Below are 14,228 nucleotides of genomic sequence, written 5' to 3'. Positions count from 1 at the left end.
AGGCCACTATTCTATCTTTGCCGCTGACATTCTCTCCTTTGCCATCCCCCCTCCACCACCACCACCACCGCAATAGTCTTCAATTAATAGACGACTAAACTCCTTTTTCGCCTCCACACATTGAAATCCTCATCATCACCACCATCACCATGAGATTGAATAAAGATCTCAATTTCAACAATCTATTGGAAAACACAATACTAATAAGATCCATCGCAACACCTTCTAATATGAAATAATATGAGCTAAAATTGGTCATTAGTACGAGTAGATATGTAATTTAGATTCAAGTAATTATGTGCATAATCTTGTTAACTAACATATTGGTCTCATAAACATCATAATACTTACCTTTAAACAAATTGCTATTGCAGAAATGAAATATGAGGCCCCGATAAGTAAATTAAAAAAAAAAAGTAAGATATGATTATGGATGTTTTGGATGATGATAATCTTTCATTATGTCCTTTAGTTGAAGAGGAAAAAGATTTATAGAAATAGTTTGATTTATGATGGTTAACTACAAAATTGTTTGAATAAACTAAAGTCAATTACTTTACTTAGCGTAAAAATAGTATTTAATGTATCGTTGCATTTTCAGCAAAGATATATATATATATAGGTATCTTGTGCGAAACTAATAGTTTAACTCCATCTCATGACGACCCTTTTACCTCCGCTTCAATAATCATAGATGTGAAATTTTAAATATGAGTTTCATATCAATTATTCGTTTGTTGTTCTAATCATAAGAAATGCATTAGACTTTTTGCTTAAGTGATGTATGAGTGCTTCTAAAATTTTATGTCGATTACATTATAAGTTACGTATTTGAAACATTAGAAGCATTATTTCCTTTGATGTGATAGTAATGAAATTTTGATTATGTTAACATGAAAGTTCATGATGGTCTTGTTTGTTTGTTTATTTGATAAGGGCATCAATCATTTCATTTTCGCATTCACTAGAAGGACAAGAAGGAGAAAGTATTGCAAATGGTACAAAAGCAAGATTCAAAGATGTGTAAAAACCACTTAAAGGAAAAAAAACACATCGCAATTTTCTTTTTTCATGATAATTATTAAGTTTTGAAGATTTTTTTGTACCACAATATTGTTAACTACACAAATGAATCCTCAATTGTCATATTATTGTAAGAACATAGTCTCCAAGTTTTACACCATGAATATATTTTAAGTTCATGATCTTTCATTAAAACTTTTGTAAAAAAGTGAAATTACTTTGATACATACAAAAATGAAATTGCTTTTGATTCATTTGTATGTTTTTAAGGCTATAGTGGATATCCAAATATTAAAATTTTATTCTACCTTAGGTAATTAGCCTTAGTTCAAATGCTTAGTGGAATGATATTTAATATATTTTCAAAGTCTATTATGAATGAAGCTTCAACAAAAGTCTTCCATCATTAACATTAGACATGAACAATGCATTAACAAATTTTAAGAATATTTAGCTACTCCAATATTTAGTTAAACCTTTCAAAAACTTACAAGGTCGGTTATAAACTAACCCCGTTTGTTATTAAAGGCAGTAATAATATCCTTAAAACCCTTGATTCATAATATGAAATATACTAAAAGGATTTTTATTAAAGGCATTAATAATATACTTAAAAACCCTTGATTCATAATATGAAATTTTTAAAAGTTAAGTACACGAGATATAATTTCAAAACCATTGATGTGTGCTAACTTGGGGAAGAATCGGAAACGATCTTTGTGGCCTTCCTTAGGTATAGATGAGTGATTAGATACTATTATGGACAATGTATAGTTGATTGTTTAGTTGGTAGTCTTAACAATGAGCATGTTGGTTTGGGCAAAATTATATATCCATTACAAATCAACTTTCATAAATCGAATGTTAAATGAGAACAAACTCTTCACTTGTATGTTTGATTCTTCTTTACCTTGCACAAAGGATATTTATTAGGATCTTCAAATTAATACATTATAACCCCCCTTTGTAATTGTCTTTTTCACATTATCTTACATTGTTTAATATCCTTTTAGTTATCTTTTACCTTTTTTATTCATTTACCTGAGACCTTGGGAGGAAGATTTCTTATAATTTCTGCTTTGATTTGTTTTAATATAATGTGTTTATAGGTGATAAAAAGTAAAGATTTCATTGAAATAAGTGTTTAGGCATATTCTTACCAAGCACCTCATGTAAGCGCCCCACATCAATGAATGAAGAAGGAGTTATAACACTTTATAAAGTTAAGGGGCTACTCTTCCTATTGCCATATGATTTTGGGAAGGAACCTTCTCGAACTTGTGAAGTGGACTTTCTGATGAAGGGTTTGGCCCATACTTGTATTTAACAATATGAGTATACTCTCACCGTCCCTTATTTTTTTGCCCTAATTTCCTTTTTAGTCCATCCCTTTGATTTTGCCCCATTCTATTTTAGACGTATGGGACCAGATCTTTACTCTCACAACCACCCCATTAACCCTACCACTTTTCACTCTCATTATTTTCCAATCAACCAAAAATTAATTAACATTACCTCTATAGAGCAACAATAAGGGACGAATAAAGTATAAACCGATCCTGGCTTTAAGATGTTCCTTTAGTGTTATCAAAGCCAATATGACAAGGTCACGGGTTCAAATCTCATCCACCTCTTCTTTCAAGTGGAATATTTCGCACTAGATATGAGGAAACTCATGCTACATCTACATTTCAAGCCCAAAGGGCTCTCATGTGAGGGGGCATGATAAGTGTATATAAATCAATCCTAGGCTTCAACCATAAGCTTAAGCTTTCGGTTTAAATGATCCTTTAACATTAAGAGAAAATCTAATGTTCATCAAACCTATGGAAGAACGAACTTCTTGCATTTTGGATGATATATCGGTAAAAACTACTTTTACATGCTTACACGATTTTGATGTGTAAAGGATTAATTTAAAAGAGAGAAAACCCTAGATATGTGCATGAAACTCTTTTTTCTAGCTTCATTACCTATTTTATCAATTTAATTTTTAGTATTTACATCAAACTTTAGGAACAAGGCTAAAGAATGAAAGGTCTTTATCTTTTCATACCATGTTCATCCCTCTAAGTGCTAAATAAGTTTTGTATTTTGCTAACAAGAATGGGGAAGTAATCCCCTTATTTATTTTTGCATTTAAACTACTTGCTCATAATAAGCTGAAGTAATAAGCTTAATATATCAAATACTCTTAGAATGTGTTTCAAGGAAAAAATTAAGAGAAATCCTTCAGTTTGTGAATTAAGTTTAAAGGACACAATCTAAAAATATTTGAAGACTGAAAGACACAATTCCTTTTGTGTGATGTATTATATAAAATTAAAGTTTGAGAAATGATTAAAAGTTGAGTAATTATACATATTAATTTTTGAACTAGAACTAGAACAAGAACAAAGATACAGTAAGAGCTTTATGTAAGTACCTAGAATGATAAGATCTAAGAGGTGAACAATTAACTCCAAAAAGTGTTCATGAAACAAAATGTATGATATGTCTCTCGAAGGTGCTTTTCTTACCTTTCCCTCCCTAAGGTTTTGATTATGTTATTTCCATATTTTCCTCTTCTTACACCTTAAAGTGTTTTATGAGTTTGCTTTATATGTCAACTTTTACATGATGCACAAACTCTTTGTTTTCTTTTTTTTTTTATCAAAAGTATAAAAAGGATGTTTGAAAGGGTCACTTATATATCCTATCATGTGTAAAATGGGTATGACTAGAGTGTGACAAGCCAAGACCGAGTAGGCTCGGCTCGAGCTCGACAGTGGTGAGCTCGAGCTTGACTTTGACAACTTAAGGTCCTAAATGCTTGATCCTAATATATAAGGTTGGGAAGTTTTTTTTAAGGACTTGAGCACATAAATCCTTTGACAATTTTTTCGGAAAGATAAAGAATCATTTGTTGCCATATACCATTCCGTGATACTGAATTGTCGCCGGCAAAGTTATTAAAATCAGGATTCTACTTTGAATCGAAAGAGGCTCTTAGAATCGAATCGTAGAATCGTAAGATTCTACGGACATGCATAATAAAGACTTCATATCCAAATTTAATTAAATATACATAAACTATGAGTTAAAAACCTAATTATTAATAGAAAATAGTTGTTTACCCATTAAACAACCAATAATTGACTATATATGTTTATAAATAACTTTATAGACATGTTTTAAACTTGTAAGAATTTCACTAATTAGGAGAAATATGTAAAATCGGGTAGAATCGTAAATCGATTCGTATGATATATATGAATCGTAAAATTGTAAGATTCTAAGATTTAAATCGGGATTTTAATACCACAAGTAAGACTCGGATAGAAATTTCACTCACTTGGTCGGGATCTTATCCCCATTAACACTTTACATAGCTATTACACATTCTTCCACTTCTTACTCTCCAGCGATTTGGGGCTATTTTGCTCTAAGCCTAAAATAAATTCTCTTTAATCTAGATAATGTCTCTAAATAAGCATAGGAACAATGGATGTAAATGAAATCTTCGTAGCTCAAGTTTAGTCACCCTCCCTTTGCATTAAGAGTACAACAATATTGTCAAAAATCCTTAAGAGCATAAGGACTATTTCCTTTAGTCAAAGAGAAATCCTCATTGACCAAGCCTATTTTTTCCAATGTATAAATAATCTAATTGGAATTGGACGAGGTTTGGTTTCACTATGAAATTGATTACTACCTCTCTTCCACAGTATATGCAACAAATGATTTTGCAAAGACTCCTAGACAAAATTTTCTTGTGAATGTTATATAGAGAGAGAAAGATAGTGATGCATGTGATGAGGAGAGAGGTAGAGAAAAATGACAACTTAAAAAGGAAAGAAAACATTTGTTGCACATAATGTATAGCAACCATTTTTAGTAAATGTAGTAAATCTTTACTCATTAGGGGAGAAAGGATTTTGAAAAGGAAAGGAAAAATCATAGATAGACCATTTCTCTTTGTACTAAGGGGCCTTAGCATATCATATGAAGGAAGTTAAACCTTTATGGTCGAAAACTTGCCCTCCCAAAAAGAGAGATTTGACCATCTTCTTCCCTATGTTTTCTCATTAATTTAAAACTATGCACAATGGTGTTGCTTCTACTTCCACATTCTTTGTAGTTGGCTCATATTTCTTTCATTATTGACCTCTATATATACAAGAAGTTATAGGTAGCAAAATATAGTCTCTATGTCCATTGTCATTGTTAAAGAAGCTCCAACTAAGATTGTGATGATGTATCAAAGTTATCTTATAAAACTTTATGGGATCTAACGAATAAGGTCAGATGTTAAAAAGACAAATCCTTCACCTATCAACTATTTGGCATATCTAGTCAGTCAAGCTCAATGTAGTTATTCCTCTTCAACAGGTTCCTTTTAGTTCTTGGCCTCTAACCACCCTCTAACTTACATTTACAGGTGATATCCATAAGAGTTGTCACTTAAACTCTTACTGCTAGTATTTTGGATCCCCTGAACTCTTTTTATGGCTTGTCCTCCATAAATAGCACAAAATTCTGTTGGTTTGATGATTTTTGAAACTTTCATTCGGTTTAGAGTACAAGGGCTTACCCTGCTCCTGTATGTGTGTTTGACTTGCCTTAATATTATGGTTTATGACATGGTTTTTCTTGTTCAGTTTGTCTCAGATTCTTAAGCGCTACCAAGATTCTATCGCCACAGATGGGAAAGCTTCAATGGTTGTTGATGAAACAGAGGTAATGAACATCTCATTTATGTTCATGTATTATTCCACTGCTACTCCCAAGTCTTTTATACATGACAAATCCTGATGAATTAGTTGTTCTGACTGTATGCTAAAGGCTACTCTATGCGGTATTTTAGTACATCATATAGGATGATATGGCATCACTAATACTACTTTATGATTGCACATAACCATTGATGACTGAATTGTTGGTAATAAATTAGAGAATGACATTGATGAGAATGCCTTCAGTGTAATCCTTGTTATGCAATTTGCAGTCTAAAGACAGGTTTTGGTATTAGTGTTGAGATATCTGTTCTCAATCTTTTGCCTTTCCTGATGGTGTACACTGTTACTCACAGCTCACACCTGATTCCTTGATAGTGTCTTTCTGCTTGTGTTCAAGTAGTTAGTGGTGTGGTACTAATTCTGGAGGGGGGTGGGGGGTATGGCTGTGCTTGTATTCTTATTACTGTTCCATTCCGTAGCTGCCATCAGCTATCATGGTTGGAATTACCAGGGGCAGGTATTGATGTTAGTGTGGATAGAGATTATTTATAAAGTCTAGGCATAGGATAGGTTCTTCTTGCATTAGAGTATTGATCGTCCTTGTAGACATTATCGATAGTCCTTCACTCCTTTTACTGACAGTTTCTGAATTCTCTGTATCGACTATCGAGCATCATTCTTATTCTAGGCCAGGAATGATTTTTCATGCTTTGAATATTCATTAATGTTCATAGTTCTCTTGACCTTTTCCCTCAATTATAACAAATTTGGTGTTCTTTTCCTTGTGACCAGAGTTCCCCTTCTACATGCACAGAAGTCCAAACATGTAGTGAACTAGTAAACACAGTTGAAAGGCAAGTATTAAATGTCTATCTGCTTCTGCTTCTGAAGATGCACTTCTTTGTTCCATAATTTTTTATTTTAACCTTGCAGGTATCTAGAAGGCCCAGATATTGAGAAACTTAGTCTGGATGATTTCATGCAGCTGGAGAAGCAACTAGCTGATGCCCTTCTACAGACCAGAAACCGAAAGGTCCCCCTTTGCCCTTGTTATCCTTTCTCTCTCCTTTTTTGAGTTGGCCATTGGGTTAGTGAGCTACTATGTGGCTAGTTTATATTCTTTCTTTATTAATCTTGCAACTTTCATACTTGAAGGAGCTTCATAGCATAATTCTTGCAACTACTTTATCATCATGAGCAAATTTCTCTCATATCAAACAGCACTGGCTACTCTTGTGTGGTGTAGTCAAGCTCCCAATTTACTGATTGGTAGATGTGTAATATGCTCACTAGAAACAGGAAAATAATCCATTCTTGTGTAGAGTACATATTGCACTATGTATCGTACAGAATGCTTTAATTTCTTCACTGAAATGTTCAGCCATACATAATCATAACTCTTGGCCCTTCTATTTCCTTTGGTTGTTATCATTCGCATCCAGTAACCATTTTACTTCAGAAAGGCTAAACTAATATCTAATCTCATAGCCATACTAAATCTTACCCCAGTCCAGTTGCGTTCTTGTGAGCAGTCTGTAGTCTATACACATAAGAACCTCTTATCCTTTTCTGTTTATTGCTTCATCTTTCTTTGAGGTTTCATGGGCGATCCATTCTCACCTCAGTTTCTAAGGATGAAAATGGTGAGGTTGGCAGAAGCCAAAGAGGGGAAATAATGGGGGAGAACCAAGGAGGGTCATTAAAATCTTTTCTCAAGCAATGTTAAACTAGACACCACACAATTCATTGCTTAACAATTGGGTAGATTCTTGATCGCCATTCAATATTTATCAAATGTTTTGCACTGACTTCGATACGATGGTTCTTAACAGGCTCAGCTTATGCTAGAATCTGTGGCTGCACTACATGAAAAGGTACAGCAATTTCCTCTTCCAGACTTCTTGTATCTGATAAGAATAATGTGTTGTACTTTCAGCTTCTGGGTAAAGTTGTACTTATTTACCAATGTAGATGCATCCCCATTTATATAATGACTTATTAACTAGTCAAAGGAAAGACTTGCCAGGTCATCTTTCCTTACCAGGATCTATGTCTAGAACTTGCAGCACTGCAACAAAGAAGTAGAAAGCATCCTAAAGCTTACCATTTCCACTGCAATTCCTTAAAACCACTTGTAAGGATGCAGATCCTCGTGATTGTAATAAGTTTCTATTGCAATGTTCTTTTCATCTATATTGCCCTTTATTCTCACCATAAGGTAGGTGGGTGGATCTTGATAGGCAATGGGAGGGACTGCTTGTACCGTTCAATTCACATGGGACACCCAATCAGTTTTGATAAGCATATGTAGCTTGTAGTCCATTTTTTGGTGGACAAATGAATTTTGCGAAGTGATTGCAGTGACATGATACCCACCAACAGGCAATATTTTTCATCTCTCATTTCCCTATCTTGGACACACTATCTTGTAAGTACAGGATGAAACTAGAACCTATGGAACTAATCCTAGAGTATCCTTGACATTTTTTATTCTATTCTACTACAATAGGATACTTGCTGCTTCATCTCTTCAAAATGCATGCAGTGAACAAAAAGTTCAACAAATTTGATGTCCGTTCCCTCTTTTGACATCCCTCTTTTAGGAGCTATGCGTACCTATCTTCAGTGCTCCAGCCAACTAAATCTATATTATGTTAGCAAGTTGTGAACCTCTATTCAACCGCAATTAACAAGACTACTGAAACAAGGGAGCTATGCAGAATTTCAGAGACAGTGTTGAATGTGATGGTTGGTCCAACCAAACTCTATAAATAGAACCCAGCCCCAATTAAATTAGAAGATACTATGCTGTATAAAGCTCCTTTAAGTGAAAAATACAGAATAGTTGTAGCTCAGTTATGGATTTAACTCAAAAGGTGTGGATGCAGTATCTTCTGTTTCCTGACAATTTTTTTTTACCAATTGCTCCTCATTCTAAAACTAGGTTAGTGGGACTTCTTCATTAGTATGAAGCATGTGAAACAGTTCCTTGTTCACTCAAAGCAAAAGTGATCAGAAATTTCAGATGAGAATATGTAGGTCTTTGGAAGAACATTCCTAGAAGAGTTGTCCCTCAATATTAATCTTGTTATAGTTGGATAAGGTCTAAGCATTATGATCAGGCTCAACTTCTTGCCCAGGCCTGTCAACTATAGCTGATCCAAATGGGGAAATAGTAATAATGGGCATTCTTTGTGCATGCCCATTATTACCATTTCCCCATTTGGATCACTGCTTATGTCAACTGTGTTTTAGGTTTTTGTTTTTTTTCCCCTCTTGTCTTCCCTTTTTTCTCGTCTTTTTTAACTATATCTGGTGATCACTGCTTCAACAGGAGAGGACGCTGAAACAAGAGAATGAACAGCTGAAGGATGAGGTATATATATTAGATAAAAAGAAGACCCTAGCTAGCCTAGATAAGAGTGAGGAAATTGGTAACTTTTGTCAATTGTGTGGGTTACAGGTTGCAAAATTGATGGGCAATTCCAACAGAGGAAACCATACAGATTTAGATTTAAACGGTGTGATGGAGGAGGGAGTGGAGGGTGATGATATACAAGGCCCTCAACCGGTGAGAACACTTCCTCTTTTTAAAAGACCCTAGCCTAAGAGTAAGGAATTTGGTTACTTATGTCAATTTTGTGGTTTGCAGGCAGCAATATTGATGGATAATTCCAACAGTGGAAACAACGCAGATGTGGATTTAAACAACGTGGTGGAGGCGAGTTCTCATATACAATGCCCTCAGCCGGTGAGAACACTTCCTCTATCAAAAGACCTAGCCTAACAGTGAGATAATTGGTTACTTATGTTGATTGTGTGGGTTGCAGGTTGCAAAATTGATGCCCAATTCCAACTGTCGAAACCAAACAGATTTAGAGTCAAACAACGTGGAGGAGGTGGGTGCACATATATCATGCCCTCAACCGGTAAGAACACTTCCTCTGCTATGGTAGCAGCTGTAGGGGGATGAGCCTAAGCATTTGGATTTTTAATTTTATTTTTTCTTTGCACTGGTAATGCTAATTGGGCTATCTATATACAATAAAAGTTCCTTATTTTTCTGATGAGGACTCGCATTCTCATTTGATTCCATTGTCTCCCAATATGTAAAACTATGATCGTCTGTTCATACCTATTTATTAACTACTATACTACACCAGTGTAATAATTCTAATAAAGTAGATGCAGTGTAATAAAGCATTAATTTGCAGACATGGTGAGGATTAATGTATTGTATATTTACTTCGTCAATACATTCCTGTGCAATCTGTTACTAATAATGTGACTTAGTCTCCACTCTCCACTACAGTTTTTGTAAGTGTAGTCATGCAGTTCAAGACTACAGTTTTTGTAAGTGTAGTCATGCAAGATTTATTGCTTCAAGATAGCAAGAAAGGTAGTGCAACTGTGCAAGAGGAACTTCAAGATATCCCCAGAAATGTGAAAGCATACATTGTGCTGAAGCTTGACAGCTGAATCCAGACGAGGGCAGACGGGTACAGGTACATTATGTTGGTGCCTAAGACATGTTATCCTACTGATAAGGTTCCAAATTTATACCTCCCCTCTATGGCCTCTAGTCAGTTAAGGTGTTCATATCGTATATCAAAATCTTGTCATAGACTAGAATCACAAGGATCCATTACAACATAGGTAATCTTACCCTTAACCAGTCAATTATACTATAAGTTCCCAATTTCCTAAATAACATCCTTTGTTAGGGGCAAATCTTGTATAAATTTATTATCATGAAATAAAGTGGCAAAAGATTCAATTAAAAAAGACAAATTACTTGCAGTAACAATGGATATCAACTGTATCTGAAATAATCTGTTTCATGCAAATAATCAAATCATAATTACTGACAGTTAGAAAAAAATCTGCCTCATCTCATGATTCATGACTATTGTAATGAAATGAATGAAATAAAAAAGAAATGCTTCATGATTATTGAAGTGAAATAAAATAAAATTACCCGCACTTCAAAATTTAAATCACTAAATTCAAATGAAATTATGAACAGTTAAAATTGAATGATTTTACTTACAATGAATTGCAATGCCTCAGGATTTGTAACTCTGTCATTGCATGCTTGATTTGTTCCATCATCAATTCGTCTAAGAGATTGAAGTCTTCAAAAAGTTGAACTTCCAAGTATAATGATCCATAATCTTCGGTATCCTAAACATCAAAGATACTGTCAAGAAATAGCTCTACATTTGATGATGTAATTTAACTACTAATAGGACAACTAAATCTATAGAATCGAGTAATAGAATATTTTATACATTAAAAATAATACATTGATTTTAACTTACAGACTCAATGAAAAGATTAATAAACAAAATCCGGTCGCAGCGTGATAATGATGCAATCGAGATTCAGTAACACCATCGAGTTCAGTTCTAAATTCTTTACAATGCGGCCGCAACGTGATGATGTTGCAATTGAGATATAATTGCCTGCATTGATCATAAGATATACGTGATGAATATTAAATACGAAGTCTTTAACAAAAAAAAAAAAAAAAAAAAAAAAAACGTAGTATTAAATACGAAGTACATTAAAGAAAATTGATCAAGATATATTTCCCCTGTTCCACAAATATTACAACAAGGATGAAATTACGCATTTCAAAACACATTTTATATGCTACATATCTATAATTATATAAGTGTAAAAATTGTAAAAAGTTGATATTATGAAATTATTTTACGAGACGAATCTAACAAGATCCTACATGACTATATTTTACTTTACGTATAAATCATAATATGTGGTGGTCAAACAAGCCCAATGAATAGTGTAAAAGTCCAGTTGTTACAATATTACTAGAACGGAGGAAGTATAAAAGAAGAGAAAGATATATAAGTGACAGATTAATTACCAGGCAGCTAATTAATTATATCGATAATCAACTAAAACCTTGAATTGGTATAAATCGTAAATGCATATTTTTGGTAACCAATGAATGATAAATACGAGTGCATTGGAATTTTGGTAAAAATCGCATCAACCGCTAGAAGATATTTTGGTGCCAAGTACACTGGTTATTAAATAAACAAGTGTCACCACTTTAGTTAGGTTTTTTGGTACGTGTTTCATTGCATAAACTATGGGAAACGAATCAACCGATAATGGTAATTCACTCATTTGGTATCGGTGATACTCTATTTTTTGTCCAAGAAGGCAAGTATTAGGGTAACACATTAACACGTGTAGCGGCTTTATTTAGCATGTCATCTTAATTAACATGGGATTAATTAATGATTTAACGGTGACATTGATATTTTTAAAATAGCACAATCTGAATTATATTTTGCGGGAGGATAAAAAAGTATTAGGCATTAATAATAATATGGTAATGATATATAATCCTTATGGTTATGTATAAAACTGTATAAGCATTAAATATATTTTCTAAAATAGAATTAAGTTGGAAATTCATGACAAATCACACCTGATCGATGTAATTACTGTTTTTTTTTCAGCTTCTTATACATACCCCTTACCACTAAGTTTATCATTTTCCTTAATAATATTGCTTGGCTAAATGATTTTTTCCATTAAATCTGAAAATCTTATTCACTGGAATGCTTGGATAGGGTGCGTTCTCACCTATCTTAACAAAGCCTAGCAGCCTACAATGATAGTATGAATGTATGATACTCCCTCGGTCCCTTATTTTTTGCCCCATTGCAAATATATGGGTCAAACTCTTAAAATTTTGACCATGAATTCTCGTTAATCTATAAGTGATAATATATTCAAGTGGGATCTTGTTAGAATCATCACATAATATATTTTATTAATATTAAGTTTTTATAATTTTTACGCATATAGAAATGAAGATATATACGTTTGAAGACATATCTTGGAAACCGTGAAAAGTCAAATGAGACAAAAAAATAAGGGATAGAGGGAGTACAATGATAGTATGAATGTATGATACAACTAATACCATTTTATGCTTGCATAGTTGCATGCTTGTATTTAGGGTGCGTTCAAAAATAAAATAGGCATTAAATAAGAAGCAAATCCAAAATTTTGAATAAAAAAAAATGCAGCTACAAATCTACAATGAATACCAAATGTGTGTGGACTGAGAGGATGAAATGCATCATGATTTCAAAAGGGCTGGAATTGGTTTTACTCTTCAGATCTGTATCTTTGGGCCTACTAGTACAAGGTAGGGTTGTACAAAACTATTTGAGAATTCGAGAATCCGATAATTCAATCCGCAATCGATCCGAATTTTTGGATATCTGATCCCAATTTTCATTTCGGATCAGATATCCGATCCGAAAAAGCGGATATCGAATACGGATTTGGATATTAATTTTCAAAATTTCACATATCCGATATCCAAAATATAAAAGCTAAAATAGGGAAATATATATAAATTTTTTAAATTGTTCATATAAAACTGACCATGTATTATTAACTTATTATATTCTTAATATATTTAATGATAATTTTTATTGCAAAATGACTACTATTTTGTTAAAATATATTGTTCAACTTAACGATAAAAAAGCGGTAGAATTAGTGAAATTTAGAACATAATCATAATCAATTTTACTTAATATTGGATAATGGATATCCGAAGCATCCGATCCGGAAATCGGATATTCAAAATTTTCGAATCGGATTTGAATATCAGTTTATGATACCCGAGTATTCGGATATCTGATCCAAAATCACATTTCAAATCGGATATCCGATCCGTGAACAGGTCAAGTACAAGGAATGCCTAGCTTCTTTTTAACAATAATAAAAACATCCCAAAAAAATGTCAAGAATGTAGTATGACTAGTATCGATACAAAAAAAAAAAAAAAAAAAAAAAAAAAAAAAAAAAAAAAAAATGAGCGACATAATAAGGGGAGTGACATAGACATGACTCAATCTTGATACCATAGTTTTGATTATCTAACATTTTATCAGCTAAGCCAATCAGGAGTACACTACGATCTATTCTCATAGTAATAAGTAATTTATATTATAACAAAACTAAAATGCATGTATATGATGATCTAAAGGAAGAGAAAGAGATGGGAAAACATTTACCAAAGAGCTTACATTAGTTTTGAAGACTGCAATTTGTGATATCTTGAAGATGTTCTTGAATTTCTTATGGGTTGGTGGAAAAGTTGTACATAGTTGCAAATTAGAATTTTGGACAAACATACCAGTATACCACTTTTATTAGATTTATTTATAGAACTATTACTATAGTAATATAAAAAACAGAAAACTTTATTAAGAGAATCATTCGAATAATACAAAGTAAAAGATTGATAGTAAAAGAGTCGACCGCTAGAAAATAGATAGTGTTACATGTTGTGTTTGGCTATGTGTCTATTCATGAGTCATCCAGTGTCAAGGTTGCAGAGCAACAATTGTCAATTGTCCCTGCTTTTTGGTTGTTACTTGCTTGGTAGTCGACACTACCATCTTTCTATTTATTATGGGCTATATATCG

General features: G+C 33.1%; 1 protein-coding gene across 1 annotated transcript in view; it reads left to right on the top strand.

Annotated features, from left to right (window-relative positions):
• The window catches only part of LOC110711216 (agamous-like MADS-box protein AGL27), a 43,819-nt gene extending 33,822 nt beyond the window's left edge, over positions 1-9,997 (top strand). Inside the window, exons 2-9 of the mRNA XM_021889594.1 lie at positions 5,664-5,742; positions 6,534-6,595; positions 6,675-6,774; positions 7,574-7,615; positions 9,076-9,117; positions 9,205-9,312; positions 9,394-9,492; positions 9,572-9,997. Of these exons, the coding sequence (XP_021745286.1) occupies positions 5,664-5,742; positions 6,534-6,595; positions 6,675-6,774; positions 7,574-7,615; positions 9,076-9,117; positions 9,205-9,312; positions 9,394-9,492; positions 9,572-9,697 (658 nt within the window). The 3' untranslated portion in view covers positions 9,698-9,997. The remainder of the gene's footprint in view (positions 1-5,663; positions 5,743-6,533; positions 6,596-6,674; positions 6,775-7,573; positions 7,616-9,075; positions 9,118-9,204; positions 9,313-9,393; positions 9,493-9,571) is intronic.
• The last annotated feature ends 4,231 nt before the right edge of the window (positions 9,998-14,228 follow it).

The sequence above is a fragment of the Chenopodium quinoa genome, unplaced genomic scaffold (genome assembly GCF_001683475.1).
Source record: "Chenopodium quinoa cultivar QQ74 unplaced genomic scaffold, ASM168347v1, whole genome shotgun sequence".
Classification (NCBI taxonomy): domain Eukaryota; kingdom Viridiplantae; phylum Streptophyta; class Magnoliopsida; order Caryophyllales; family Amaranthaceae; genus Chenopodium; species Chenopodium quinoa.
Note: the sequence above shows the minus strand (reverse complement) of the source record. Positions and strands in the feature narration are given on the sequence as shown.